At 40.6% G+C, this 27204-nt stretch overlaps 1 protein-coding gene across 2 annotated transcripts in view; it reads right to left on the minus strand.

Annotated features, from left to right (window-relative positions):
* Nucleotides 1-15744: 15744 nt before the first annotated feature.
* The window catches only part of MAP3K7CL (MAP3K7 C-terminal like), a 28961-nt gene continuing 17501 nt past the window's right edge, over nucleotides 15745-27204 (minus strand). For both annotated transcript variants that reach the window (XM_065653423.1, XM_065653417.1), the window contains exons 4-5: nucleotides 25530-25645; nucleotides 15745-16858 (exon numbers count right to left, since the gene is read on the minus strand). In XM_065653423.1, coding sequence (XP_065509495.1) covers nucleotides 16678-16858; nucleotides 25530-25645 — 297 coding nt within the window. In that variant the 3' untranslated portion in view covers nucleotides 15745-16677. The remainder of the gene's footprint in view (nucleotides 16859-25529; nucleotides 25646-27204) is intronic.

The raw sequence follows: 27204 nt of genomic DNA on the forward strand, positions 1-27204 counted from the left end.
AACTTCACAAATCAAATAGCTAGTATGTTTTAAACATACTGCATTTGGTATAGCAGTTAAAACAGCAGTTGTGAGCTGATGACAGAGTAGCACAACTGCAAATACTGGACTGTGAGAGGAGTTTGGAAATATACCTAGGTATATTTTGGTATACAAATATAATTTATTGTCTAAAACTGAGGTCCGCTTACATCCAAAATGTTAAACCAAGCAATACATTCTTTGCTTTTCCTCCTGAACATGGCTCAGTTTACTTCAGCCTTCCCTGTTTGACCTGAGCATCCTCTTAGTGCCTCCGGTCCTGCTTCTCAGTATGCACAGGCCAGCTGAGGCCTGTGAAGGTTGGTGCCTCATCCCTGCTTAAGCGCTCTGCTTGAATGTCGGGGTGCAGGACTGTGGGGTGTCATTTCCAGCATCCACAGTCTGCCAGCAAAGCGCATCCAACAGGCGCAACAGAAGCTCAGCCTCTTGTGAAATGCAGCTCTCTGCCTTCTGACAGGGCACCTTGCTGGAAACAGAAAGTGATCAGCCCCTCACCTCAGGGCTGTGAATTATTTCAGAAAATATAAGCATAACATTTGGGTGGGGAGCCCCAGTACACAAACATTAGGGCCCTGTTTCTTGTTTGCTTTCCCTCTGCTCACAGATTTTGCAAAATTTGCTGCACAAGGACCTACGTGCAACGTGGGAGGATCAGCGCTGTTCCTCTGTGTGTGTGCTTTGACCTATTTGACCTATGTTCTGGTGATGGGGACACTGTCTTCAAAGCTGACAAGGCTTTCTGCTTCTTTCCTCTGAGCATTTTTTGAAAAATTTTGGTAGAAATTACTAAAAAGTCACAGGTAACAAAACTGCCATCACTGGTTGTCATTAGTTCTTCTCATCTCCTTCTGTTCATTAGCTCTCCAGACAGACATTCTCCAGCCTGGAGAAGAGAAGGCTCCAGGGAGACCTTAGAGCAGCCTTCCAGTACCTAAAGGGGTCCTACAAGAAAGCTGGAGAGAGCATTTTTACAAGGGCATGTAGTGATAGGACAAGGGATAATGGCTTTAAACCGGAGAGGGTAGACTTAGTGCAGATATAAGGAACAAATTCTTCCCCATGAGGGTGTTGAGGCCCTGGAACAGGGTGCCCAGAGAAGCTGTGGATGCCTAATCTCTGGAAGTGTTCAAGGCCAGGCTGGATGGGGCTTTGAGCAACCTGGTCTAGTGGAAGGTGTCCCTGGCCATGGTGGGGGAGTTGGAACTAGATGATCTTTAGAGTCCCTTCCAACCCAAACCATTCTTTGATTCTATGACTACCCTGTCTCTGTTGATCAAACAGCTACTCTCCTGAACACATCACAAGGATTTTATTTTAATCCATGTGCATTATTTTGAACTTGTAATTGATGGGTTTTAAAAATAGGCAGCAGGCCATTAAAAATGTGACAATTAGCTTGGATTAAACTGAACTTGTTCAAAAACTTGTTTAAAACAACTATAAACTTGTTTAAAAGGAGAATTTATAACCTTTGGAAGAAGAGGCGGGCAACTCAGGAGGACTACAAGGGTGCCGTGCAGTGAGAAAATTAGAAGGGCCAAAGCCCAGCTAGAGCTGAGCCTAGCTACTGCTGTAAAGGTGAACAAAAAATGTTTCTATAAATGCATCAGCAACAAAAGGAGGGCTAAGGAGAATTTCCATCCTCTGGTGGATGCGGGGGGAAACACAGTGATAGAAGATGAGGGAAAGGCTGAGATACTAAATGCCTTCTTTGCCTCAGTCTTTAATAGTAAGACCAGTTGCGCTCCAGGTACACACCCCCGAGATGGAAGACAGGGATGGAGAGCAAAACGAAGCTCCAATAATCGGGGAAAAGGGGAGCGACCTGCTACACCACTTAGGCACACACAAGTCTATGGGGCCAAATGGGATCCACCCAAGGCTACTGAGGAAGCTGGCAGAGGCACTCACCAAGCCACTTTCCATCATGTATCAGCAGTCCTGGCTAACTGGGGAGGTCCCAGTTGACTGGAAGCTGGAAAATGTGATGCTCATCTACAAGAAGGGCTGGAAGGAGGATCCAGGGAACTAAAGGCCTGTCAGTCTGACCTCGGTGCCAGGGAAGGTCATGGAGCAGATCATGGCGATTGACATCACATGGCACATACAAGCCAACCAATGGATCAGGCCCAGTCAACATGAGTTTATGAAAGGCAGGTCCTGCTTGACCACAGAATCACAGAATGTTAGGGATTGGAAAGGACCTCAAAAGATCATCTAGTCCAATCCCCCTGCCGGAGCAGGAACACCCAGATGAGGCTACACAGGAATGTGTCCAGGCGGGCTTTGAATGTCTCCAGAGAAGGAGACTCCACAACCCTCTTGGGCAGCCTGTTCCAGTGTTCTGTTACCCTCACTGAGAAGAAGTTTCTTCTCAAATTTAAGTGGAACCTCTTGTGTTCCAGTTTGCACCCATTACCCCTTGTCTTACCATTTGTTGTCACTGAGAAGAGCCTGGCTCCATCCTCGTGACACTCACCCTTTATATATTTGTAAACATTAATGAGGTTACCCCTCACCAACCTGATATCCTTCTATGACAAGGTGACCCACATAATGGACGATGGAAAGGTTGTGGATGTTGTGTACTTAGACTTCAGTAAAGCCTTTGACACTGTATCCCACAGCATTCTCCTGGAGAAGCTGCAGCTCATGGCCTGAATGGGTGTACTCTGCGATGGATAAAGAACTGGCTGGAGGGCCGGGCCCAAAGAGTTGTGGTGAATGGACCCAAATCCAGTTGGTGGCTGGCCACGAGTGGTGTTCCCCAGGGTTCAGTGTTGGGGCCAGTTCTGTTTCATCTCTTTATCAATGACCTGGATGAGGGGATTGAGTGTACCCTCAGTAAGTTTGCAGATGACACCAAGCTGGATGAGAGTGTTGATCTGTTGGAGGGCAGGAAGGCCATCCAGAGGGATCTGGACCAGCTGGATCATTGGGCTGAGGCCAGTTGTATGAGGTTTAACAAGGCCAAGTCCCGGGTCCTGCATTTGGGTCACAACAACCCCAGGCAGCGCTACAGGTTCTGGGAAGAGTGGCTGGAAAGCTGCTGGGTGGAAAAGGGTCTAGGGGTGTTGATTGACAGCCGGCTGGATATGAGCCAGCAGTGTGCCCAGGTGGCCAAAAACACCAACAGTATCCTGGCTTGTATCAGGAATAGTGTGGCCAGTAGGACTAGAGAAGTGATTGTGCCACTGTACTGGGCACTGGTGAGGCCCCACCTCAACTCCTGTGTTCAGTTTCGGGCCCCTCACTACAGGAAAGACATTGAGGTGCTGGAGAGAGTTCAGAGAAGGGCAACAAAGCTGGTGAGGGGTCTGGAGCACAAGTCTGATGAGGAGCGGCTGAGAGAACTGGGGCTGTTTAGCCTGGAAAAAAGGAGGCTGAGGGGAGACCTTATCGCTCTCTGCAAGTACCTGAAAGGAGGTTGTAGCATGGAGGGTGTTGGTCTCTTCTCCCAAGTGAGAAGTGATAGAACAAGAGGAAATGGCCTCAAGTTGTGCCAGAGGAGGTTTAGACTGGATATCAGGGAACATTTCTTCACAGAAAAGGTTGTGAAGCACTGGAACAGGCTGCCCAGGGAAGTGGTGGAGCCAACATCCCCGAGGGTCTTTAAAAGATGCAGAGATGAGGTTCAGTATTCAAGAAGAGACTGGACAAGGCCCTCAGACACATGGTGTGAACTGTGGGGTTGTCATATGCAGGTACAGGAGTTGGACTTGACGACGCTTGTGGGTCCCTTCCAACTCAGAACATTCTGTGATTCTATGGTTTAGTGCCAGAGTTAGGTTAATGGTTGGACTTGGTGATCTTGAGTGTCTCTTCCCACCAAAATGATTCTGTGATTCTAAGCTGCTGTCAAGTTTCAAAGAGCAAAATAAATGTATCACCAGCTATGCTAGCTAACTTCCAGATCCAAGATGTACTTGACTCATTGGCTAGATGGCCACTATAGTTGAGCAAATATTATGGGATACATATATTAAAAATGAAGTTTCATCCAAAAAAAAAAAGAGGTGTTTAGGTAGATAGTGGCACAGAAAATCCTTACAGTGAAAGTATAAAATTTAACCACTGATGGAATGAAGTAGAATTAGTTAACCAAAAACTCCTTTGGAAAACAAATTAGAAGCACTGATAAAAGTTGTGTTTACTGAGTTTAAAGTCATCCTGCTTACAGAAACTGTTAAAGTACAAATGTGTTTGAATTATGAGATAAAGGCAGGAAACAAACTTCTAGGAAAATGGGTTCCAGGTAGGAAATGTGCCTCCAGGCTATCAGTGGCAAAGCAGACATACTAGAGATAGTCTCCTCTCCCTGTCCTACAGTGAAAAGAGAAATAAGCTTATGCAGGGGAGAAAAGATGTTGCTGTCGGTTAAGAAAAAGAAAAAAAAAAGGAGGCTCAAAAAAGCGTTGAGGAAAAAGAAATCAACTGATTGTTAATTTTGAAAGCAGAATAATTAACTAAATAAATAGTATATTGCTAGAGACGCTTGCAGTTATGGAAAAGCTGCCCATTAAGAACATTAATTGCCTGTTAATGAATTAAGACAATTATTATGTTGCTACCAATAAATTCAGTTTTTAATAAAGTTTTGGTGTGGATGTTAATTTAATTTTTCTACAGAGAGGAAGATACTGTTGTGAAACAGCCATCTGACAGCAGGTTGGAGCAGTTCTAATGAAAAATACAATGAAATGGTTCAGTTCAGAAAAGGCAATGAAGACCAAAAGTTCTAGCAGAAAGAAGAGGTGGCAGAAAAGTTCACTCATAAGACTGTCTATAAACAGAATTTAACATTTCTGCTTTATCAAAGCAGACTGTTGGTTCACACCACCAACACATGGATAAACTGCACACAGATTTTTCCAGAAATAATTAGGCAGAAGGAAGGGTGAAACTGGAGCTGACTTCACAGAATGCGTAGCCCAGCTTTAAAGAAAATTAGTAACAAGATCCAGGAAGGAATCACCTGGAATAGCAACTGCAAAAAAACCCGCCAATCCAGATCGGCTTGTCAGCTGTTCAGAGTGAACGGACACAGTGGGCTGCAGGTGGGGGCATGGTGGGGCATGCCTGGGAGCCCAGGCAGGATGTGTCCCTCCCGGGTGGGCTCCTGCCTGGAGTCTCCAGGAGCTCCTGCAGCAGCAGAGGTGAGTCAGCAAATGTGTCCTGAGTTTTTAGGTCCTACAGACTGACTCTGGGGAGGAAGGCGCTAAGAAATCACTGCATGCTTCCCTCCCCCCGTCCTCTGCACATGGAAGAAACAATCCAAAACAGTTTTGCAATGAAGTCCCAGAAGACCCAAGTACACTGTCACAAGGTTTACAGTGCATATCTGTCTTCTTTCCAGGTCTCTGCTAAAATAGAATAAAAAGTCTATTCTTAAGCTGAGACATCATCAAAACCCTCTGAAGGTCAAAGAGCGCAGTTGAGAAAACTTGTTTGTAAGATACATTTCCTGTATTTCTTAGCCGAAATCACCAAGTAATTTATTTTTTTCAGCATATTAAAAAAGCAGTGTCCTACCACTGGTCAGCTGTCTGTCTCCAGGATTTCCATTTATCAGGCTTCAGACCAGAAGCAGTACAGAGACAGCAGTTCTTTGGGTTGTTCGTTTGTTTGTTTGTTTGTTTTTCACAGACTACATAAGTACCAAATGATCTTGTTCCACTTCGAAGAAGCTTCAGGCTGAACCCTGAAAAAAGCTCAAGTTCTTCTTGAATATAATTGTCCATATAGTACAGACAATTGAAAGTTTGTTTCTCATACATCTTCATTGCAGCACCACAGTAGTATTTTTTAAAACTGCTTTTTAACAGGAATGTTTCCATTGTCCCGTTTTTTTATTGTATCTCCCCCTACTGTTGAGTGCCCTAGAGCCTCTATGCAGCTGCAGCAGCATTTGGTCTGCAGGTGTGAAGTCTTTTTGGCTGCTTCTTTTCCACCTGATGGTGCCTCTGGAGCCCTGGTGACAAATGGCCACGTTTTCTGTCCTCCGAAGACCTCTCTGCCTTTCGCCAGTCACATGGAGAACAACAGGCAGGATCAGCTAGGCAAGGTGTGGAGCAGCCTCTTTGGCTTCTCTTTCCCCTGCAAAAGTTGGAGGTGGCTCCATAAGGAAGGGAAGTCACACAAACCTGCTGCACTGTATATGGCACACAGTGGGGCTTAATGCCAGGCCCCTGAATTCAAAAGAGCAATTACTGTAGCTGCACAGACATACCATAAGGATTTCAAATTCCCTTTCAGTGACGCTCAGTTTGTACTCATGCCATACCCACCTTTGTGTGGTTGGCAGCATAGTTTGTTTATATGTGTTTGGTTTCTGAGAGGATTTTTTCAAGTAAAGACAGAACAATTTGGTGTTGATGCTACTCAGAATCAGAGTTTTAGGTACTTTTTATGTCCACATAGCATGACTCAGAGTACCAGGAGCCTGAGTCCTAACAGCCTTCCCAGAAGGCTAACACTCAAGTGCGGAGAGCCAAGTTTTAAGTGAATAAAAGGCTCCTTCATACAGATGCAAGATGCGGGAAGTAAGAGGTCCATGGAGACCCAGCTGGTCGGTGACTGGACCCCAAGGTCCCTATACAACCAGTGGAAAAGTAAAAGACCTCTACAGGAGGCACTTTCAGTCTGAATAAATGCCTACTCCCTCCTATTGACTCTGTTCCCAGAGTAGCATCAACCCCAGATAACATTCAATCTGAATTGCTCACATCTTTTCTGAACTGGGGCACTTTCTGCATTGGTCAAGTCCTTGTCAGATGTCAAAGGACATATTTATACAGTATAAATTTTCAAAACTGAAGTCTGGCTTGTTGTGATGTATTGATTTTGATTTAGTTTAAAAATCAGATATTCAGAAATCCTCTTTTTCTAACCTCATCCTTTAGGTGGCATTATGGAAGTATTTAATGAAAAATTAAATGGGTCTAGAAGTTTTTATTTCATTATTTTTAAATAAAAGTCTTCAATGGTGCTCCAGTAAGGCTGAGATTAGCTGAAGATGATGTGTTTCATAAATCCTCTGCTTGCTTCAGACAGAGATTAAGTAATTCCTACTCTTGAAATAGGAAGGTGCATCATCAGACAAAACGTTCCAAATGCTTAAGGTCATGCTGAAATAGTCATCGTGTTTGTTCAGCTGTATATATTATGATAGGTCTGAACACACTGCCTATCTGTCTTACAAAGGCACTCTACTTATCTTTTGTCCGGAGGTCAGTCAAGCTCTGCCCCATCTATGCCCCCCCTTCCTTGCTGCCTCACATCTGTGGGCAGAGCTCAGAACCATCCTTGACTCTCAGACTATAGCAATTAAAAACATTAACTCTGTCCTGGGGTTTTATCTCTTGTTCTCAAACTAAATCCAGACAATGACCATGCTAGCTAGGAAAAAGAAAATTTTCTAACTGCATGAAGAAAATACATTTGTTTTCAGTCAAATCAGCACAACATCCCGATTTGAGCAGGCATTTACATGGAGGGCGGAGAACACACCTTTAACACTCTTCTTCCACCCAGTCCCTACACCAAAAGCAGAAAGCAGGCAGAGATTCTCTGAGAAAAGCGTGCTGCAGTCACAGCTCTGAATAACATTTTATTTCTCTATCTCGTCTTTGAAGCAGCTGAGATCTCTTACTGGAAGAACAAAGAGAGGCATGTGAAGGATGAGGAAAGGAGGAGTGGCATCCATCTGGTGAAAACACCCGTGGCATTTTTGTCCTAGTCCAGTATTTCTGCTGCATTTTTCCAAAGAAAAGCAAGAGGGGTCTTTCCAAAATTCTTTAACAGTGTTATGCTGTTACTTCTCTAGTTAAGAGCCATTTCTAGATGTGTTTTATAGTGCTTTGTAAATATTTGACATTTCTTCTGTGTTTGCTTGCTTTTTTTTCAACTTACATATAGTTCTATATAATGACCCTACAGAGCCACTTCGTAAAGGTTGGCACGGCTGCAGCTGTGCGAGTGGGAACAAATGTGCTCACCAGGAGCGACAAAAAAGAATGTTTTCTTCATTACTTTGACATCTTATGCCGGTGTCTAGCTTGTTTGGCAGCTGCAACTGGACCTAGACCTAGCTCAAAGCACTAGAGCAAGATACCCGAGTTTCGTATGCACCTCACAGCGTGAAGGTCCTCCCCACTGTTAGGTGCTGTGAGGACTTGTTTAGCTCATTGACAGACAGCTCAACAGAAAGGCCCTGACGTAGCATGGTGTTTAAACACTCCAAGCACGTAATTAAATTCCAATGAACTTTCAACAGTCGAGTTTCAAGCTGAGGTGTTGGTCCCTCTGGCCTTGATCCAGCAAAACACTTCAGTCTGTGAATAAAAATTTACCACTGTGAATAGTCCTACTGGCAAATCAGTGGGAACTACTCATTGCTTAAAGTTAGGTATGTGTTTAAGGGATTTGTTTGATGTGGCCACAGTGCCCCACAGTAAGTGCTGTGTTGAACAAGGGCCAGAATCCAGTTTACCATGTGGTGCCTTCTTGGTGTTGCTGATTACCTACCAGGCAGCCTTGCTCGCTTCGATGTGGACACCCTCATTTCAGAAGAAATGCTAAACACTTTTAAATGCCAGTTTCTCACGATAAAAATTCAGCCATGATTCCCTTTTGGACGATTTAGTGGCAGATTTCCATCAGAGCACTCTGGCAGTCAAACTGTGCGTTAACAGTCTCTTGAATAGAAATTACAGGGTTAAAGGAATCTCATAAACATCTGGAAATACTACATGTACAGTCATACTTAGGAGATGCACAGCTGTCACAAACTTCTAGTAAAAACATTGTCCACCGCCTTTGCTAAAATCCTGCATAAGTTTCCCTTCATCTTCGTGCCTCACCTTTAAATGCAGTGCAACTAGAACTTTGTCTCTTGCCAGGTTGCAGCGAAGTGACAAAACATAAACCTCTTTTTGTTAATTAAAAGGGAATTCTGAAACAGCTGAAGTAGAAATGCAAACTTATTAGCATGCTTTTTCTGCTCTTTTTCCTTCCAAAACACTCTAGGAACCTAAATTTTCCAAAAACATGGTGTCCAAATAAACTGTGGTGTGTGCAAGAGCCACCAAATTCATTGCTGGCTAAACAATCCTAATATTTCAGCACAACAACTTTGGATTGTTGAAACTTGAGCTGTGGCTGGACCATTGCCCATGCATTAGGGAGCTCTTCCGAAGTCTAACACTTCCCATGCTCAGACTACTTAACCTCAACGAAGAGAAAAATAGGAAGACAACACTTGTGGTTTTTTTCAGAAAAGTGTAACTCCTGAATATCAGGTTGTATGAGATTCAAGGGGTATTAAGATTTGCCAGCAAAAAAGAGGTACATTAGTCAGCTGTCTTGTACTGTGCTATTTAAAGCATATTTGATTCTTAGTTTTTGTACCATTAAATAAATGCTTTTTACATAAAGTGTCCACTATCAGTTAGTACTGCCTAGTTATTTTGAAAAAGTATTAATAAAGCTGTATAGGCCAGATTTCCAGGCACATAAATCCAGCCAAACTCAACAGAAGTACTTTGGACAAATAAAGATGCTACAATATAATTTGTGAGTATTATGAACTATTTCAGCTTCTCTAGGATGCCAGAACTCATTTAACTTGGGTGCTCATGTCAGTTGTTGTCCAATGTGTTGTTGAAAACTACACCTTTGTCCAAGTATCTTAAAAATATTGGATATCACTCTTTTGGTAGTTTCAGATGTGATCAGACAGTGAGAAATTAGTATACTGTCCTGTACCTAGATATATAAAGAATTAGGACCTGAAAACACTTAAATAAATGAAACTCCACTTAGACAGATAGTTGTATACCCAAAACATTTACTGAGGTATCTCCATTTACTTCGTAATAATAGTGGTAGATGTCACATAACCCACCAGAGGGAGCACATACAGTCAAATGTAAGGGTATCTTTTATAGACGTAAACCAGTGAGAGCTATTTAAAGGGTTGTAAATAGGTTTACGCACATTTTTAGCAGTTGCTGCATAGCTGGATTTAATTTATATTAGCTGAGAACTGTAATGTGATTCTTTTTTTTTCTTGAAAGAATACTCCTTTTTTGAAATTATTTAAAAAATAAGTGTTCACATTCTTCTTAGTGCAGATAAGTTTCTAAGGAGGTACTATTTAATATATGAGTAGTGGACTTTTTTTCAGATTAGACACACAACCAGGGAGTGAGATCCCCGAATAAACCTAATATTTAGAACAGTATTTATAGGAGTATGTTTGAACATGACACTGTCTTCCATGAATATTAACACATGCCTCGTATATTCTTATATGGACAGCTAATCAATGAACCTGTATACTGATGCACTTGCAGAACATGAATCCGAAAGGGTCTGATCAGTCAAGGTTTTTAGCAGGAAATATTTTTACATGATGCATTTGCTTCTGACTACTGCTAAAAATTCGGAGTGGTTGACTTATTTCAGCTATCCAAGCACAGCAGAGGAATGCGACACACAAGAGTCAAAGGAACAAGCTAGGGAAAGCACTGAGATGCCCATGGAAAAAGCCTATAGGCACAGGGAAAATGGGGTTGTGCACTGAGATGTGTCATATTCACGTAGGAAAGTCACAAGACAGAGGTGAAAGTTTTTCAATCACAGAACATCACATCACTATCCCTTCACATGGGTAACTGGGGATCTAGTTAATAAAAGCACCAAATTCTGCTTGTGCAATGAAAGCTGCAAAAGCCCATTAGTGGGGATGCCTTTATTTCAGTACAAAAGTGCCCTAGCTTCAGTGTAGTTTTCGCTAGACATATTTATCAAGGCTGTAATTTATTTATCTTTAATGCAAATACAGCAGCTGGCATGGTATTGAGTTTGATGATCCTTATGGGTCCCTTCCAACTCAAGATGTTCTATGATTCTATGATTAGCAGAATAGCGTCATATACTGATACTGGTTATTCCTCTTTCTATAGAAGAACCATCTGCCACGTTGTGAGCATCTTTATCACAGCATACTTCTGTTGATACTAGGCATATCAGACAAAAACCATAATCTTAGAGGAAGTAAATGTTCCAGTATAAAGTGTTTGTGTAGACTAGGCTTGGAAAAGCCTTGGGAAACAGCCAAACAAAAGCTTCCTAATTTTGAGCTAAGGACAACGGCCTATACATCCCACTGGTGCAAGCCATAAGAAGCAAGTAAGCAAGCAGTAAAGGCACATGGCTCACTCACCAGTTCCTCTTCCTCTCTGTAACTAATTCCTTTCTGTCACTTACAGTTCTCATATCACTTTATCCATTCTGAGCACCCAAGGCACAGTCTGGCATCTGGCTGCACATTTGTTACATCAGCACACACATCCTCATTTCATTTCCCTAATTTCTGTGTTAAAATTTAATATAAAATTCAGACAAATAACTAAATCCACAGACCACCTGCTCTCATACTTTCCTAAACAGTTCCAAGAAAGAAAGCATGTCTCACGGTCAGCACCTGCACGTTGGCAGAGTGCTTTGCTGACGAATGTCAGCACCAAATCACAAAACCTTGTATGATTGTAATGTTTGGAAACGATCTCAAGCACACAGCGATCATCAGACCATATCATGAGATCACCAGTCAACTGGATCTGGACTCTAGAGTGATGCTGCTTACTCAGAAGGGGGGTACAGATACATGGGCTGTGGTCGGGTTAAAGGAACTGAGGTTTAGAAGGGGGAACTGGTGATTGGCGTGTAGAAAAACGGAGAGACTCATATGTAAATCTTGTGCTTTCTATGGTGCAAACCACCAGACCGTGCAGTCAAGAAAGTCTGGTCTGAGGTTAACAGTAATTTGCGAATGTTTGTCATCTTCCATTCATATGGGTATGAGTAGCACATGACAGTCCTTGTAAGGACCACTGAAGAACCTAGAGGTGACTGACACAGTCCCAAGCAAGGTAGATTTTTCTTCATTCTTATAAAATAATCGACTTACTTGAATTTAAAATGTCAGCTGCACAGTTTTGGTGTGCATCTGAAGGACCATCTCAATAAGTCCCAGTTTAACATTGCGAAACCAAGGGATTCAGTGGAAGAAAGGGTAAGGTTGATGCTGCCTGTCCAGCTCTGCCTTGCCACCCTCCCTCCCTCCTGAATGTGCCCTGTGGTACCATGTGGTACCACGACCTGCAGTCACCATGTCTCGTCCTGTCCCAGAGAAGCCCAGCAGGATGGACAACGGAGGGCAGCTTTTCTGTAGTTGTTCAGTAATAGCCCTAGGCCTTCATTGCTGCACACCTTCCAGGCCTGTCATGAAGTCAGTTAATAGTTTCATCATGGGTTTTCCAAGGATGTTCATCACAATATTATGTACGTAGATACATGCCAGAACACTCTAACAGGAGGGAGAAGACCCTTAGGGCTATGAGTGCACACGTATGTCTGTGGAAGTACGTGCATGGGAGAGAAAAGTCATGCCAGAAACCAGGTTTTGTCAACTGTCCTCACGATACTGCTGGCCAGGTCCAGTGCTTCTCCTGCTACATCACTGCCTGGACCAAACTTCCTTTCCATGCAACCTGCTTCTTCAATCATTGCACTTCTTGCACCCTCCACGAGAGGAGAAGCATGGCACCTCCTGACAACAGTCTCCCCTGCTCCTCTAGACACTTTGTCTTGTGTGTTGAATGAGCAAGGAGTTTTATGTAGGAAAAACCACCAAGTGACTCCATGACGAAGACTGCAAGTGGCTCGTTTCTGCAAGGCAGCCTGTGACTGGAGTTCAAGCAGTAAATGGACACGTGCCAGAGCTCCTCAACCACGCAGCCCAAAGGAAGGCGGAGAACACCACTGTGTCATACCCTTGTGTATTTGTACCCACATGAACAATGTGTAATGCTCAAAAAAGCCTAGATGGCAACAGAGCCTCTTGGGGGAGGTGACACACTTCCAAAGATCATTAATTCACAAAACCAGACAGAATAAAGATAAGTCTGGAAAGGGAAACATTAAAAAAGCGCCACCAAATCCAAACCTGTAGGTCCTTATCTTCCAGACCTTTCAAGTGTAAAGTCACTCTAGCCTCTCACTGTTTCAATACTGCATGACTCATATCCTTACTAACTGCAATGCTTAAATGGAGCTTGTTCAGCATTTGTTACGACGGAAGGAAGTTAGTTAGTAATAATAGGAAATGGAAAGCACAGGTCTTGTTTTTACAAATCCATGTACTTCACTGTTTTCTTAAGTGGTCTGAAGCAAACACGTTTGTCATTGTAGTGGCATGCTTACTTTCACTAATGTAGGTAACAGCAAGAAATACACTTTATCTGTGTAAGAGCCTGTATCTATATAGCTGTATAGATTTAGCAGCTTCTGTAGTCATCTGAGCATTTCACATGTCTTTCCTCACCTAGCGACCACTGGTGAGGAGCGAGCAAGAGCCTCAGGCTGTGCTGGTGTTTGGTTGAGTGCAACTGCAGCTGTCACAGCCTGTAGTCAGAACTTACAAAGTTGGATGTTTCACTGGAAGTTGAAGTCAAAAGCTGAAATTGCCTTCTAAGTTTTTGGGTGAAATACAATGTAAAAAGTCCCTTTGAAATAATTGTATAAAACTCTTTTTTACAGTGCTATACTTACAATGGACCTAGGTAGCAGAACAATTCAAGGTCTCTCCTTAAATACCAGAAGGGCACAAATCATATTGTCTATTTGGAAAATACAGCACAAATATGACAAATACACATTTTCTTAATTTCAGCTATCAAGTCAGCAGAGCTATGCAGTTCGAAGTAATATCTAGAGAAAAATTCATCATGTCAAAATTGGAGATTTATTGAATATGAAAATGTTTATCATTATGCTCTTGATAAAAAAATCAAGAGATGGATGATAGGTGCAGCAGTTTCCTCTCAGAAGGCTGTTCTAACCATTCTTACTCTGCAACACTTGAATGATTTTCTGGGTTATGTTGACTTTTCTGCATTTTAATTTCACTTGCCTATGAATATTTTTTGAAAATTCCATTTGTCTACCCTTCTGTCTCTGAATCCTACTTCCCGTTATTTTTTCTTTAAAAAATCGTTCTCATGAGAAACTTTAATTTTTCTTCCTTGGTACTTCTATTTCAGTCTTATTCATTTGAATTGTGATGCAATTTCTCCAAGTCTCTGAGTCTTCTCAGGCACATGAGCATCCCTGCTGGCAGGCAAATAAATTGATACAAAGCAGTTATTTTTTACTTTCACTGTAACTAAAAGTAGGAGGAAAATCTGATTGCAAATAGCCAGAGTTCACATTAAATACAGGTCTCTGAGTTCAATTAGTTTGGGATATTTTAAGAGTTCCATATTTAGCCAGGCTGGTAGCTGGATCAGAAATTTGGTGTCTGTACACCTGTAAAAAACGTTTCCTGAAGACTTCCATAGTGGTCAGTCTATGTAGGTTAGAAAAGCCATATTCCCTGGTTACTCTCAAATCACTGTGTGTCACAAAGGATGCCCAGCATCCCTTTTCTACATGATTTTGGCTCTCCCTCAGGTTTTTCTCGAAGAGTATGATCTGATATTATTCTGACATCTAAAACAAAATGGTTGCTCTTAAACAGAAAATTCCAAGGTGAACAAAGTTATCTGTAAGTAAAGTTCTGCTGTCTGATCCATCTGCATCCAAAGCCAGTCGGCTAATGAAATAATTTTACATACTTTGTGCAGTTTCCGGTGAATTCACTGAAATCACCAAAAAGACTGGCTGACATTTTCAAAGCTGGATAGAAAAATCTGTGTCTAAATCAACAAATTAATTTTGAAAATGACAATCTTGTTGTTCAAAACACATAAATACACACAAAAATAATATATCCCAGATTCTGCAGCATCCTGTGCTCAAAGCAAAACCCTGAAGTCTGTACAGGGTATGTTTGCCATCAGCACAAAACTCAGACAAGGCTTTTTCCAGCATTCATAGGCTTGACAGCCCAAGTGTTTTTTATTCATTATAGTTATTTTTTCTCTCCGACTTTCACAGGATACAGTGAAAACTGGACCCTCAGATAACAATGTAGTCTGAGAGAGGAACAAATCCAGTGTAATGCTGCCCATGGAGCATCCCAGCAGAAAGCAGGTGCCTCAGAAAGGTGATCTCCCTCCATGTCTGTGCACTGGCCGGGGTAGGGGAGAGAGCAGCGCCACGTGCGTTCGCTGCTCCTGCCCAGTGGCTCAGCAGGAGAAGTGGGGACACCGTTGTCCTCTTGTCCTCTCCTGCTGCCTCCTCAAACTCTCCCACTGCAACGTCAAGTACTTGTAGCAACATGGAGCCTGTTTTCACGCCTGTGCTGCAGGGAGCACTGTAGTAGTTAGCACAGAGGAATTCAGGGCAGCCTGTATTTTTTTGCCCTCTTTGCTGCTGGGATTACTGGGGAACATTTTGGTGCCAAAAGACTTCCCTGGGTACTTAAAATACCATTTGTATAATAGGTTAGTGATAATAATCAAAGCAGAAGTTCTGGCAGGAATCTTAAGTTCATAGTTTTCAATTATGAAGACACATTTCAGTACTAATGACACATCAAGTTGAATTCCAGCCTCATGAAGATGTAACAAGCTACATCTGTCAAGCAGAGCTAAAAATAAAGGGTGATTTAAGAACATTCAGAACATAAAATGGCTTTTCTATATCTGTTTTTAATGAAAAAAATACTGTATGAACAGAAATGGAAGTATAACAAAGAATTTTCAACTGATCTAGGAAAATACAGGGATAAATAGAGCAAGTACAACTAATATTTTACTTCCAGGTTATTTGTATATCATGGAACTCCTGTCCCTACTTACAGCCACTTATGTTTCAAAACAGACAGGAAAATAAGAACAAAATATCCTCACAGTACTTTCACTGACATATTCTCCGTTGAAACTATGATGGTAGTATTCATATATTAATTTTTCATTTCTTGCATGCCAAAAAGTACAATAAAAAGTCTCTCAAGCTATCTTTATGCTTGAGGAAGGAAAGTTTGATCTCATCCACTTCCTTTTAATTTCATAACTTGCAAATTATTACTGGCAGTACACTTGTTTGATAAAAAATAATTATGTTACTTCAATTTTCAACGTGCAATCTGTCAGATTTTATACAACAGTGTAAAGTTGACATGGTATAATAGAGTAGTTTTTACCCATGAGGAGATCTGTTTCAAGATAACTTCCAAACACTTTAGGCATGAGGAAAATAATTAAAAAAATCTTCACCAAGCTAAAATTAACATAGATGTATTCCATATATTAACAATGTCCCTGCTGTATGCCTTAGTATGGTCCAAATTCCCAACACAGAGACTATTTATATCATTTTCTGGTGTGTCCATATCTTCTTAAATTGGAAGAAATATGTTTAGAAAAGAAACATGATCTACTAGAACATATAATGGGGATAGATTAACTTCAATTATGTTACTTGAAATAAAATATCCATTATATAATGGATGAAATATCCATTATATTAAGCTACTGGCTGGCAGACATTAAATCAAATATAGACTTCTACATACTCTGTATCTGTAGTAAAGTATTATAACATATTAAACAGACCTTTATTTTAAAATCTCTTACAGCACAGGACCAATCCTGTATTAACTGCCTCATATAAGCTAGTTGAGAGTTATGAGGACCCCTGTCTTTTTTGGTACTGTATTCTGAGCTTTTCCAGTTGCTCTACACACTGTGTCTGGGCCAGCTTCAGTGTTCGGTTCTCCTCTGTCAGTTCTGCGTACTCCTTAGCCAGCTGAGCAGCATCCATGCTTTCTTTTTCCACTTGTTCCAGCCTGGCAATCAGCTCCTTTCTGATGATTATGAAAAAAAAAAAAATTAAAAATGGCAGTATGCAAAAACTTGTTGTTGTTTGTTAGATTAATGCTGGTGGTTAACATGGTAATTACTTGAGCTCTTGTGAAACAAAGACCTAGAAAACTAATTTATTAGAGTCTGCCTTTTTCCTTTAAAAGACGAAGCTGCCAAAATCTCAGAGAGATCTGATGTTCAGTGACCAAACCTGTGAAACGCTGAGGACCTTCAAGTATCCCTGCCCCATCCCTGGAGACATTCCAGGCCAGGCTGGACGGGGCTCTGAGCAACCTGATCTGGTTGCAGATGTCCCTGCTCATGGCAGGGGGATTGGACTAGATGAGCTCTGAAGGGCCCTTCCAGCCCAAACTATTCTATGATTCTGTGAACTTCAACTTCAGCAAGAGTTGAACATGCAGTTCATGCGATAGAATCAAGTTCCTGGAGATCACACGCTAGTATTTTGCACGAAGAATAATAATTTATTTTTCTCTCAATACCAAACATATTTGAGAGACAGCGAGGGTTTTTTGTTCAGTTGGCTAGCTTTATCAGTAAATTCTGTTAAGTACTCCTAGTTTCCTTTCCTCTGCTACAAAGAAAAATGATTCTACAGAGTGTTTCAAAAAGATAGACCTAATGTGAAATCACTACTGCTTTGAGATTGGGTTTGAAACACCCTATAGTAAATACTAGGCACATGAATCTGAACTACATATAATGTTTCTATAATGTGTTTATGCTCAGACCTTAGCCCTGCTGCTGAGGAAGAGTGATAGAGATGCAAACCTGACCCCTCCTGGTCTTTCCAAGAGCAGACACAGGACAATTGAAGGTGTTAAATCCTTCTGGATGGAGTCACACAGTGCCCTGTATTCCCAGAGTCGGAGTCTCCTGTATAGTATCAACTGAAATTACCTCAGCACAAGTTAAGATTAAAGAGGTCTTAAAACAAAACACACTGAAGGCATGAGTAGCTCGCAGGGTATCTAATTGCTCTCTACTTAGTTACCCAGCAGGCCAGCCTGGCCTCTGCTTTTTTTCCCCTTTAAGTCAAACCATTCATTCGCCCCTGTTACAGGAAGTCTCTTCTAAAAGGTTCTCAGTTCTTTTGATCATTCTATCACAGAGATTAGTTAATCTTTAACTGTTCATAGCCCTGTGACTTTATTTCTCAGTCACGTCAAAACAATGCTTGCAGATCAGCAGTGGGAAGATGCGATGCCTTCAAAGGGGACAGCTTTTACTGCAGTCCTTAAAGGAGCCCTGTTGTTGAGCTGGACTCATGCTTTCAGACAGGAAATTCCTACAGATTAGTAATTCTATCACCACAGGTCAGAGTATTCATGAAATGTTAACATTTCAGTATTTGCTGATCATCTGCATTACTTAGAGCTGCAAAGCTACTGCTTACAGCAGCAAAATTGTAAGCACCTGGATTTTGAAATCCACTCCGATCTGGCTTTCTTTTAGGATCGGTTTGATCTTCCTCTGCCTTTACTACAGCTTTCAGTAATAGCACAGTTTGCCCATGGTTTAGCTGGCTGTTACAGGCACAGTTACTGCAGTTCAAGGAGTCACAAGTTAGAAGAGACCCCTGGCACGCTTATTTCTCCCTACTGTGTTTCCCACATCAAAAAAAAAGAAGGGAAGAGTTAGCAGAACATTTCAGCAATTTTAAACCATCCAAAAGTTGCAGTATATAGCAACCCTTCTGTAGCTAAATATGTTGGCTTTGTGTTATACCACTGAGGTAATGCATAGCAGCTATGCTGCAGCAAAACCTTGCCTCTCTCTTTTCACCAGGTGAAAGTTATATTCAGTCACATATTCAAGAGAAAATATCAAAAGCATATTTTTTCAGCAAAATTCTATTAACATTTGGCACAATATAGTTGTAAAAATTTCAAAAGCAGCAACCCATTAACAGATTCATTTCTCTTTGCTCAGGCCATGCTAGATCAGCTCATTTTCAAACGGGCCAAGATTAACTGATCTTGCTAGACAGTTCAATATTTCAGCTCCTATTAATGCAACCATAGGCCGCAAAGGAGTAATTGCATGTATGCTTTAGAGAGTGAGAAATGCATTTAGGGACAATGAGGTTTTACAAGTCCAGAAGCTTTAATCACGTCACTCTCTTAGGGCTTCCTCTAGATCAGGGGTGTCAAACTCATTTTCAACGGGGGCCACATCGGCCTCGCGGTTGCCTTCAAAGGGCCGAATGTAATTTTAAGACTGTTATTAATCCTCCATTTATACAGTGAAAATGAGTTTGACACCCTTGCTCTAGAAGATTTTTGTCTCTTAGGACCAAAAGAGAGCTTCAGCAATATTTTTTTTGCAATTATTCTACTCGTGCAATGCTCGACTGAAGGATTAAATTAAGCTCTTTCAGATTACAGACTGCTGACTCAGAAGTGTTCCAAACAAATTAATTCAGAATCATTGTTCCTTACTTTCCTTACATTTACAAGGTTCTTAAAGGAAGATGCAGTAAATACACTAATAAGAAACCAGCATCTTAAAAGCAAGTAAACCTTTTCCATGGGGACTTTTAGTATATGTAAAAGAGAGGTATTAACTACTCTATTTGGACTAGAGCCAGGAGTGGCACAGACAGACAGTGTGCAAACTCAGACAGCTCTATTAATGAATGTCAGCCCCAATTTGATAAGATGAGGCTATGTGCAGGCATGGCTTTCGTGCTGCTCTCCAGTAATACTCAAGCAGCACAGATAACTTCCACCCCCCCGGATTTAGCTTTGCTATTAAACAAAATATAAATGCATTAAAACTAAAATATATTCATGGCTGTAATCCACACTCTAGGACCTCCCTTGCAGAAAGCAGTTTCCTCGCACTGAGGTAGTAAAATTGCCCACTTCTGAGTCAGCAGAACCTACTTATTCCCTTCCCATCAGGATCAACACCTGTTTACAGGGTAGGGTGATGTTTCAGGCAAATACTGCCAGCCTGCCATAGAGATCTAAAATTAGAGTACCAGGGAATTGCTAAATGTTATGAATGGTGTGGTTTACGAAGCTCACAAAAGGATGAGGACAGTAACTAACATTTGCTTCTGATCTAATCCAGGATTTGAACTTAGCTTCCAGAGGTTAAAGAACACCATACTAAGCTCTTGCACCATCTAGCCTTTGTTATGGATGCTTAACAAATAGATCTAGCACTGTGTAATCTGTGTTTTCTGTGAATGGTTACCCTGCGTTTAAATATTAACAGCATTGATAAGGCATTTTCTAAAATGGTGCTGAGACACTCGAAGCTTTGAGACAATCTGTAATGTAAACTTTAAGTGTTCTTTTTCGGGTAGGGGTTTGGGTGGGAAGGGAAGAGGGGTGTGATTTGCATCATCACAAACCAATAAACCACGAGCCATATCACTGCAGGAGAGAAACTCAGCATGGTCTACAGGAAATTATTCCTTTTGCCCTGGCCTTAATGACTGACCATGCGGAGAACAGAGTGCCTTTACAGTAATATTCACAATGAATAAATACCAAGAAAAGTGACAGATGAAGCAGACAAATCTATCTGGAGATAAGTGTATTTGGAGATGGACTAGACTCAAGGAGAACACCTTCCACAGTGCAAAGAGGCAGACTTGTCTTTCTCTCATTGCGAACAATGTGTTCAGGATCATGCATCTGTGGTACTACACATTTCTTCCCAGCTAACAGTGTCTGTGTGTTCTGGTGGCCATAAGGTCATTTACTCTTCCCATATCTGACATAGCTTTCATGTCAGGAGGAATCATGAGACCCTGTAAGGTAATTGCTGTCTGAGGAGACTGCCCTTGTGTGTCCAAAGTCTTCTAATTAATTTTTAAAACAAAGAGATAGCATGTTTTAATGTAAATAAAAATACGTCTTGGATGCCAGTACATAAAAGGTCCATAAGTATTCACCACTGCAATAGGGCAAGTTGAAGTTTCTCTTTGTATTAGAAAAGCTGTGATTTACACTATTTGGCAGGTAACACGTATTTTGGATACATGTGAGACGATGAAAAATCAGGTCTAGAATGGGAAAATTTTTCAGATAAAAGGTTGCCTTTATGCTTCACACCAATATTCTTCTGCTGTCTTCAAGACTACTTGAAGACACTCCAGAAACAGTGTACCTGGAGAAACCATCTGGAATTGAGACCTTAGAAACAGTCCTGTGGTCATGAGAGCATGCTAAAGCATATAGAAGGATCTTGCAAAATTAAGCAGACACCTCACAGCACATCTACTCTAATATGTGTAAAAGAAGGAAAAGAAATCATATCCATGGCAAAGAAAAGGAGTGATCCTAAACCAGGTGGTGATCAAATGATATTTTCTGGAGAGTTATATTAGAATTGCCTGGGGGAGGAAAAAGAGAAAACCAGACAGTGCTAAGAATATAAGATATAGGTAGCAGCCATGGCAACTCTAATATTTAACTACAAAATCCAAGGTCATTATCTAGTAATAGCAAAATAACAAGTGCTCAAAATAACCAGCCATCCCATCCCTTTCACCCAAACTTAGATACCCAAAACCATCTGTTATGGAAATACATGTGTGTTTCTGGAACATAAATTAAATTACATTCTGTGACCTAAATGTGGTGTGTTCTCACTTCCACACCCTTTTCTTTCTTTTCGATCATGTCTCCCATTCCAGAGTGATTTTGTCCCTTATACTACATATTGCTGGCATAAATGAGAAGAATCTAAGTGAAGACAGCAAACAAAGCTATGATTATTTATTTTAGAAAAAAATCTACCTAATGTTGTTTTAAGTTCTTTCCATTTCTTGCTTTCGTTTGTCTTTTTCCTGAGTAACTTCCTTTTCCCTTCTCATTTGCTTTGTCATTTGATTTTCCCTTTTTTGAACCTGCAATCTCCCTTTCTCACATTTCCCATTTTCCTGTGAAATAGTTCTTGTCTTCTCTCCCACTTCCTTTCTCTTGCCTCTACATTATGTACAAGAGAAAGGGGCAAATAAGCTCTGTTCTTCCCTTGATAAAAAGCAACCCTTGTCGTTGCACACCACTGCCTTTCTATTCTTCAGCCATACTTGATCCTCACGCTACAGTGAGAGATAAGCTAATCAGCACTAAAAGGCTTTGAAAAGTTGCAACAGAGCAAATATTTTTCGCCGGTTTAAAACAACATTATTCAACTTTCTATTTCTTAAAAATGCCTCTTTTAGAAATATACCCACACGTATTATTACATGTATAAAAGGCTACACTGAACTTTGGAGTTTGGAACAAAAATTGTTTAAAGTAGAATGAATACTATTCCAGTTTTTGTTTTACCAAAAAGGTCCAATACTTGTATGGACATTTATGTCAGATTAACTTAACATTATTTCTTCCTCCTAGCCAACAAATCAATATTTGCTCAATCCATTTTGTGCTCCTTTCTTGACAATCATTGTCTTCAGTATTCTCTGTGCAGAGCGTACTCTCAGTAGGCACCGCAGGTGCAGACACTGCCAGGTGGGACTTGACATTTAAATTCTACAGGTACGTTGATCTGTGGAAAGGAAGTTTGGAGCACTGGCAGCAGCACCATCCAGCAGCACTTTGGGTTGCCTTTGGTAAAAATGTATGCTGAAGAACACTGCACAAATTGTTTGTTCCCATTACAAGGGATGAAATTCTGTCGATTTTATCAAAATAATATTTAAAAGAAATAGACAATAGGTAGCAGGTGAATCAGGCAGTTGGGAATCTTTATTTCCATACATTCAAATTCAAATGTAGAAGAAGATAAAGACACCTGCAACAGGAGCACATCTCAGAAAGCTGCAAACTCCATCTTTTCAATTTGACTTTAACTGCTTTTGAGCCTGAAAGCTATGCATCTCATCAGACTTTTTAGAAAAGTCAAAGCATTCTTCCCTTCTGAGAATGGAATATTCAACATGCATGCCACCCCAGCCATTGTAATCCACTCTTCTCCTTTTCATTCAGCATATGCTACCCCATAAACTTCCTTTAACTTTCAAACTGTAACTGTAGAGAATGTTTTTAGATAAAAATCAGTGATCACTAGACCAAAATTCTCTTTTACTTTTTGCTTACTCCTTCACTTACACACTTATACTCCTTTTCTTTCTAGTTTGATAAAAAAATCAAGGTTAATGTGTTCAGGTTGTATATCCTTACATGTGTGTAAAGGTGTATGTGTCTTAATACCTTTTTAATCCACCTTTCAATTTCAACCGAACTTCATGAAATGAAGAGGCCTCAGTTTCTGGAAGGTTTTATATAAACAGACTGCTACAGAAAGGAAAGACACCTCAAAGGGGAATGGCAGTATCGTGAGACCTCCAAAATACTACAAAATGGAGAAGCTACCTGGAGGGAGGAGTCATAAGTAGTTCCCATCTGTAGAAAAAAGCTTCATTTGGAACTTGCAGCTTTTTAAACCTCAAAATCAAATAACCACAGTGCACCAACCTGTAGGAAATTAAGCATCTTCAATCCCAGTGCTTGTAGGACCACTTCTTCAGATTAAGAGATTTGGAAGTTGGTGAAAGGTGCTGCACTGATATTTATCATGTTTAGGCATTTCACAGCTACACAGCATATGAATATCTAGGCCACAAATATGTAATTAGAAGGCACATAAGAATCACAACAATATAATTCTATTTGCTGCCTTATCCAGCCACTCTTGTTTTCACATATGTTTACTGGGGCATTAAATCTTCTAACCACAGAAAGGTTCAGCAAAGGTATCAGTGGCGGAAGCTTCCTCACAGTGTTCTGCTATTGACATGTACTGGTGGAATGAAAGAGAATGCCAGCCTGAAGCTCCTTAGTTCATCCAGGATAAATGCTGCTGAGAGGCTGACGTCTCAGCTCAGAGGTTGCTTAGAGCTCAGGTAAACAATTTTGTGCAGGTACCTACCATTCCCACGGAGTAAAATATTTCTAATTCAGCTAGTACCACAGACTACATAAAACAAAATGCATAAACAAAAATGCGTTCAAACAGCATTTTTTTTTCATTCTAGTAAATGCAAAAATATATATGTGAGTCTAGTTTTCAAGGGCTCCAAGCTTACTTCATAAATATGCATAACTGATTCAGGGATGTGTCAGTAATAGTAATGTATTTATATTAGTAGACCCTAAAAACCAAATGATCTAAAGCTACCTTTTGAGTTTATATGTCTGAAGTTACGCACTTAAACAACCATTTAATATTTTATGTTCTGTTTGGGTTTTCAGATAAGACAAACACACGTTTTCCTCGGAATTCGCTTGGTTGCTAAGTACACATGTAAGCAGCTTATATTAGACAATCAACTTTGACAAATCATTGTGAAATTATTTGAATTACTTATCTTCTCTACATCTTTTAAAAACCACCAATTACTTTTGATTGGCCAAGTTTAACTAATGATGAATCAAATGCAAACACTGGGACAATGTGGTGTTAATCTCTTCTGCTTAGTTTTTCTTCTTTTTTAACTTTTGTGCCAGTATGTCAGCAAATGAGTGCCATACAGGTCCTGCAGTGGAAGGGGATTCATAGGGGGGAACTTCAGCTAGTTCTGACACTTTAGGCAACAACTATCTATCTAGTGCCTGCAGCCATCAACTCCGATAAAGACAAGTCTCATTTTCTTACCCAGAATAGTCTGGATTCAAGGAGATCTTTGGCGTCTTACTTGTAAGACTACAAGTTTTCACCAGTTTCCCTCCCATCAGCTTACTTCTGCAGCTGAAGACCACCATGGATGGACATTTGGCTGCACTGCATGGTCAGCTGTGCAAATACTGCTATGAAACAGATACAGTGGTCCACCTTCTACTCAAAGCCCACTCTGCAACAGAGCTCTTTCTGTTCAAGCAACATTTGGAAGAATAATGGTGTGGTCTTCATTTTCACAAGGAGTCTCAGAGATCGACACTGAGGTAACTCTCCCTGAAGAAGGCAACACTGCTTGAAGTCACCTTCGGTGTGAATGTACAAATAAAAAAGCATTTGAAAGAGAAAGTTCACTTAGCAGTAACTGTTATTCCTTGGGGTTGGTTGTCTGTTAAAAGCTTCCACTACTCACCCTCTTTCCTCTTTCTGAATTTCTTTCTCAGGTTTCTTGTGGAAAGGGACCGAGAGTCACAGAATACACTTTGGCATTTAATAGTCATGCAAAGATGACAGAGGTGTGAGTATAGGCCATAGACAAGAAAAATAATCATCTCCAGCTTATGCACTTTGGATACGTACACCTAAAATGTCAATGTACATAGAGACAATGCACCTCACAGGAAAATGTTTCCTAATATTGTCAAGTACTCTAAACCTAACTGAGAATCCATTATGTTCTTCATGAAAGTGTGTAAAGTGGAATTGAAAAAAATATCCCTAAAACTAAAAAGGGGACTCACATCATATGAACTAGATTGTTATGTGATGTGGAGGTTGTCAATGAAGGTTTTTAGGGACATCTATATAACTGAGGGCCCAGAACAATGACAACTCTGTGTCCTTAGTGGCCCCAGTTGATCCTATGGACAAATGTCCTAAGTGTTGTGCTGTACTGTGAGGGTCAGGCAGAAGTATAAGGTGAGAAAACATCATGTGAAACCCTCATGTTTAAAACAGGATTTTACAAAAAGATTATACAACAGTAAATACTTTGGGAAAGTTACTCACTTTCTTTCTTCCAGCAGAGCAATTTCTTTCTTGACCTCATGGTACTCTTCTGCTATTTTGCAGTGCTGTTTGTACACCTGCATAGATTCCTTAGAGTCATGACAAGGAGGCAGCGGCTATAAGAAAAGAAGAAGAAAAATATATATATATATTGCTTTTGAATGACATATTAGGAAAAAAAATATATTTTGAAAGATACAATATTTATCTTAATTCCTGTGAGGATACTTAAAGAATTCCCCCCCACACTGCCCCACCTAACTGCAAGATACGGCCAAATATTCCTAGTGATTGCCTTCCATGGAAGGGAAAAAACGACTTCCTTGCATAAGAATATACATAAACCTTCAAACCTTGTAAGGATTTTCTGAACTTTCCTTGTCAACTTTGCAAAGTATCCCTAAAGATTGTTCAGAGAAAGATTTTTCCCTTATCACTCTATTTTTCAGCTGCAATGATATACAAATGCTAAAGTTGATGCATTTGTCGGACCCATAAAATACATAAGCATGTTTTCACTGCAGGAACTGCAGCACTGAGCAGAAAGGTCAATTGAGTGCAGACAAGCTCTTATTCTCCAATTCTGCAGGAATGGAAAGTCATAGCAAGCTGTTGACTAAACACTCTTTTCTTCATAGATGCAATGCTTATTACAATTTATTACTAAACGGCACAGGACCACGAACTGGGACACTGGGGCTGATTCTGCTGGACTCAACAGGAGTTTTACTGCCGACCGCAGTGCAGCCAATATTTCACGATGGGTTCTATCCCAGCAACGCCTCAAGCTGCAAGTCATTTGCTCAAGATCATATTCAAGTTTCTCTGCATGTCTATTTCTTGTAAAAGGAGCTATACTTAGTTAGCAGAAATGTTATAAATCAGCTATATTTGCAAAGTGCGTGTGAGAGTGATAGCAGAACAATCACAGCAATTAACAAAAAAAACCCAAACAGACAAAAAAGACAAGATGAAGACAAAAACACTGTACCTCCTAGCCTAAATGCCAATATTATTGCGGTAAGATTTTAATTTTTTTTAATGCACACTGGAGGCAATAAGTATGGCAAATAAAACCATTCTGTCTTGGGATTCCTCATATGAATTTCAATGAAGATACTGAAAATACAGTTTGGTTGAATGTCAATGCTTTTTGTTCCTTAAAAGGAATGCAACTTAATTCAGGCTTCAGGCTTGACTGTCACATTTTGGCTACAATACTTTCAGGAAGTGTAGTATTTTTAAGTTATTAGCCATGAATCAATTGACTGTAAATGAACTCCAAATAGCATGCTTGAGCCACCTGTTTGAAGCAAAAGGAAGCACTTAAAATAGTTTCATTACTGTCCAGTTAAAGAACATCCAATTGCCTTTCACAATATAAGTAGATTATTTTTTATTTCTTGACCTACTTTGACTTTTCTCTGTAGTATACTATTCCTTCAATTCAGTTGTTAGGAAAAGAAAAACACGGGTCTTCAGACTTTTCCTATTTATAATCTCGTAAACCTTTGCTTTAGATAAACCGGAAATTTAAATTTTACTAAACGTATTCAGAAACAAAGATTAAAAACACCTTTATTCAGGAGGCGGGGTAATCTGGCTTCAGATGTACCCCAATGCAGAGATATCACTAATGTATGGACCCTGAAAGTACTTGTAGATGATACATGCG

The sequence above is a fragment of the Caloenas nicobarica genome, chromosome 1 (assembly GCF_036013445.1).
Source record: "Caloenas nicobarica isolate bCalNic1 chromosome 1, bCalNic1.hap1, whole genome shotgun sequence".
NCBI classification, from domain to species: domain Eukaryota; kingdom Metazoa; phylum Chordata; class Aves; order Columbiformes; family Columbidae; genus Caloenas; species Caloenas nicobarica.